Source organism: Myotis brandtii, unplaced genomic scaffold (assembly GCF_000412655.1).
Source record: "Myotis brandtii unplaced genomic scaffold, ASM41265v1 scaffold18, whole genome shotgun sequence".
In the NCBI taxonomy this organism is placed as follows: Eukaryota; Metazoa; Chordata; class Mammalia; order Chiroptera; family Vespertilionidae; genus Myotis; species Myotis brandtii.
Window position 1 is genome coordinate 8651654 of NW_005356674.1, and position 2886 is coordinate 8654539.

The following is a 2886-nucleotide window of genomic DNA, read 5'->3' on the forward strand; positions in this document are numbered from 1 at the left end:
ATATGATTTCACTCATATGTGGGATATAAAACTGAAACTCATGAACACAAACAGCAGTGTGGTGGTTGCCAAAGGGAAGGGGGTGGGGCAGAAGGGGGTCTTAATATAAGGTGACAGGAGATTTGATTTTGGGTGGTGGGCACACAGTGCAATATACCAATCTTGTAACATAGAAACCCACACCTGAAACCTATATGTTCATGTTGATCAATGTTACCCCAATCAATTTAATAAATAAAGATAAAAATTTTAAAATAAAATTTTGAAAAAAAAAGAAGAAAAAAAAAGAAAGAAGTCTTACCATTGGCAATGAAATGGATGGACCTGGAGAGCATTATGCTAAGTGAAATAAGCCAGCCCGAGAAAGATAAGTATCACATGATCTCACTCATTTGTGGAATATAATGAACAACATAAACTGATGAACAAAAATAGATCCTGAGACATAGAAGTATCCAACAGACTGTCAAACCTCAGACAGGGGGTAGGGGAAAGTAGGGGTGGAGATAAGAGATCAACCAAAGGACTTATATGCATGCATACGTATAAGCATAACCAATATAACCAATATACCCAGACAGTAGGGGGATGAGGGCTTGTGCTGGGGTGTGGGAGTGGGCGGGGAAAGGTTAATGGGGGAAAATGGAGACATATGTAATACTTTCAACAACAAAGAATTAATAAATAAATAAATAAACATACACCTAACCTATGAACTAGCAATTCCAACCCTAGATTTTCTGAAGAGAAATGAAAACTTATACCCTCCATAAAGACTCACACAAGAATGTTGACAGTAGCTTTATTCCTAACATTCAAAAACTTTTTTCAAATGACCATCAAAAAGAAAATAAACACAATTGAGTTATAGTCACGAAATTTAATATCTCTCAGCTATAAAAAGAACAAGCTGCTGTTACCTGCGCCAATAAGGGTGACTAAAAAATGTCATGCTGAGTGATTCAGCCAGACACTCAAGAGTACCTACTGTGCGATTCCGTTCATCAGGAGCTCTAGAATAGGTAAAGCTAAGATACAGAGATAGAAGGGGCCGTGGTGGGCGGTGACTGCAAAAGGAACTTCCTGCAGGGATGTGCAGGTGGCACAGACCTACATCTGTCTCTTGATTGGTTGCAGTTACACTGGTTGTAGTTACAATGTCCTAGCCATTTGTCAAAATCATTGACTTGCACATGTGAAATCTTACAGTTTATATTGTATGTAAATTATACTTCAACAAAGTTTATTTTATACTAGAGGCCCGATGCATGAAATTCATGCAAAAGTAGGCTTTCCTTCCCCCTGCTGCTGGCAACCGGCTCCCCTCTGGCACCCTGGACCTGGGCTTCCTGTCGGCCGCCCAGAAGGACGTCCAGTCTAATTAGCATATTACGCTTTTATTATTATAGATTAAAAGAAGAGACTGTAACTTAAACACTAGGAAATAAACAATTGGGAGTAGGAATGGGAAGAGGGAACATGATATATTATTGTTATTATTATTTCATGCTTTTCCCTTATCAGTAAAATGTTATCTGTTTCTTAATGATATAATTGGTTTTTTGTTCTTAATTTGGACTAACTGCTTCTCTGGTCTGCTGCTCAGATTTAATTCTGGGATCATTTGATCACAATGATGACTTAGTTTTACTATCTATTGCTTTCTTGGGTTCTGTTTTTGGTTTGGTTTTGTTGTTGATATTTTTGCTGAGGATGTCTGTAATTCTTTCAGAGAGTGTTTATGGAAGGCAAACTTTCTGAGTCTTTCCATGTTCAGCCATTCTTGACCTTGTTCTTGTGTTTGATTGGAAGTTTTGCTGGGTATCTAATTCTAGACTCCACCCATTTTCTCTGAGACTGGGAAGCAGCAGTGCATTTTCTTCTAGCGCCGCTACTGCTGATGGGAAGGCAGACTGTTCTGATTCTATCCCTTGGCAGGTAACCTGTTTTCCTGGGAACTTTTTTGATTTATTCTCTTTTTCTGTTCTAAAATGTTGTGGTGATATATAAGTTCGTTCATTCGTTCATTCATTCATTCATTCATTCATAAAGACTGATTGTAGGAAACCCTAGTGGCTCTACTTCAGAGCAGTAAGTTCCCTGTGTTGGTGGAGGTTACATTCAGGTGTGGGAAATAGGCAATATGACAAGTACGAAGAATAAACAGAACAGGGACTGGGATGATGATACACTGAGGCAGCATGAGGAGTGCTTGAGCTGAGGTTGTCAGGGGCCTCTCTGGGAAGGTGGCCTTGAAACAGAGCCCTGAACCATGAGAAGGAGCCACATGGCCCCAAAGGACCGAGGTGGGAACAGACTCAGTGGAGGACAGAAATAAGCCAGGGTGGCTGGAGAGCTAGTGAGCCAAGCTAAAATCAGAGGAGATGAGGCTGAGAGGCAAGCAGGAGGGACCCTGCAGACCCTGCAAGGAGCTTGGATCTTATTCTAATAAGTAATTAGGGAGTAATGTGATCTTGCTCTGTGGCTATGATTAGGAACCTATGTAGAGACTTCTTAAGTGCGTCTTTTTTCCCCCGTATTATTTCCTTCAGCTGTTTATCTAGGTCCCTCTCTTTCATTCTAATGTTTTTCATCGATCGTCCGGAGGTGTGCCCCACATACCTTGAATCGGCATGCGAGATATTTCGTATGAAGAACCACGTGCATCATCTTGGAGACGGGGAGCAGCGGGGGCACTCACCTTCTGGGTGTTATTGGCTCCACTTGTGTTGTTCACCGCCTTTCCTCGTCGTCCTTGCTGAGAGGGAAAGAGGCAGGGGAAGATCTGGGTGTCGATGAAATCAACACAATAAAATAAAGCCAAAAGCCACTCCTGGGGGCCCCAACCCTGAGACGCTTCCTCACACCCCCTGGATCGGGGCTGGA

At 41.7% G+C, this 2886-nt stretch overlaps 1 protein-coding gene across 1 annotated transcript in view; it reads left to right on the forward strand.

The window, feature by feature from the left end:
• PLCL2 (phospholipase C-like 2) overlaps window positions 1-2579 on the forward strand; it is a 175062-nt gene extending 172483 nt beyond the window's left edge. Inside the window, exon 6 of the mRNA XM_014537562.1 lies at window positions 2553-2579. Within this exon, the coding sequence (XP_014393048.1) occupies window positions 2553-2564 (12 nt within the window). The 3' untranslated portion in view covers window positions 2565-2579. The remainder of the gene's footprint in view (window positions 1-2552) is intronic.
• The last annotated feature ends 307 nt before the right edge of the window (window positions 2580-2886 follow it).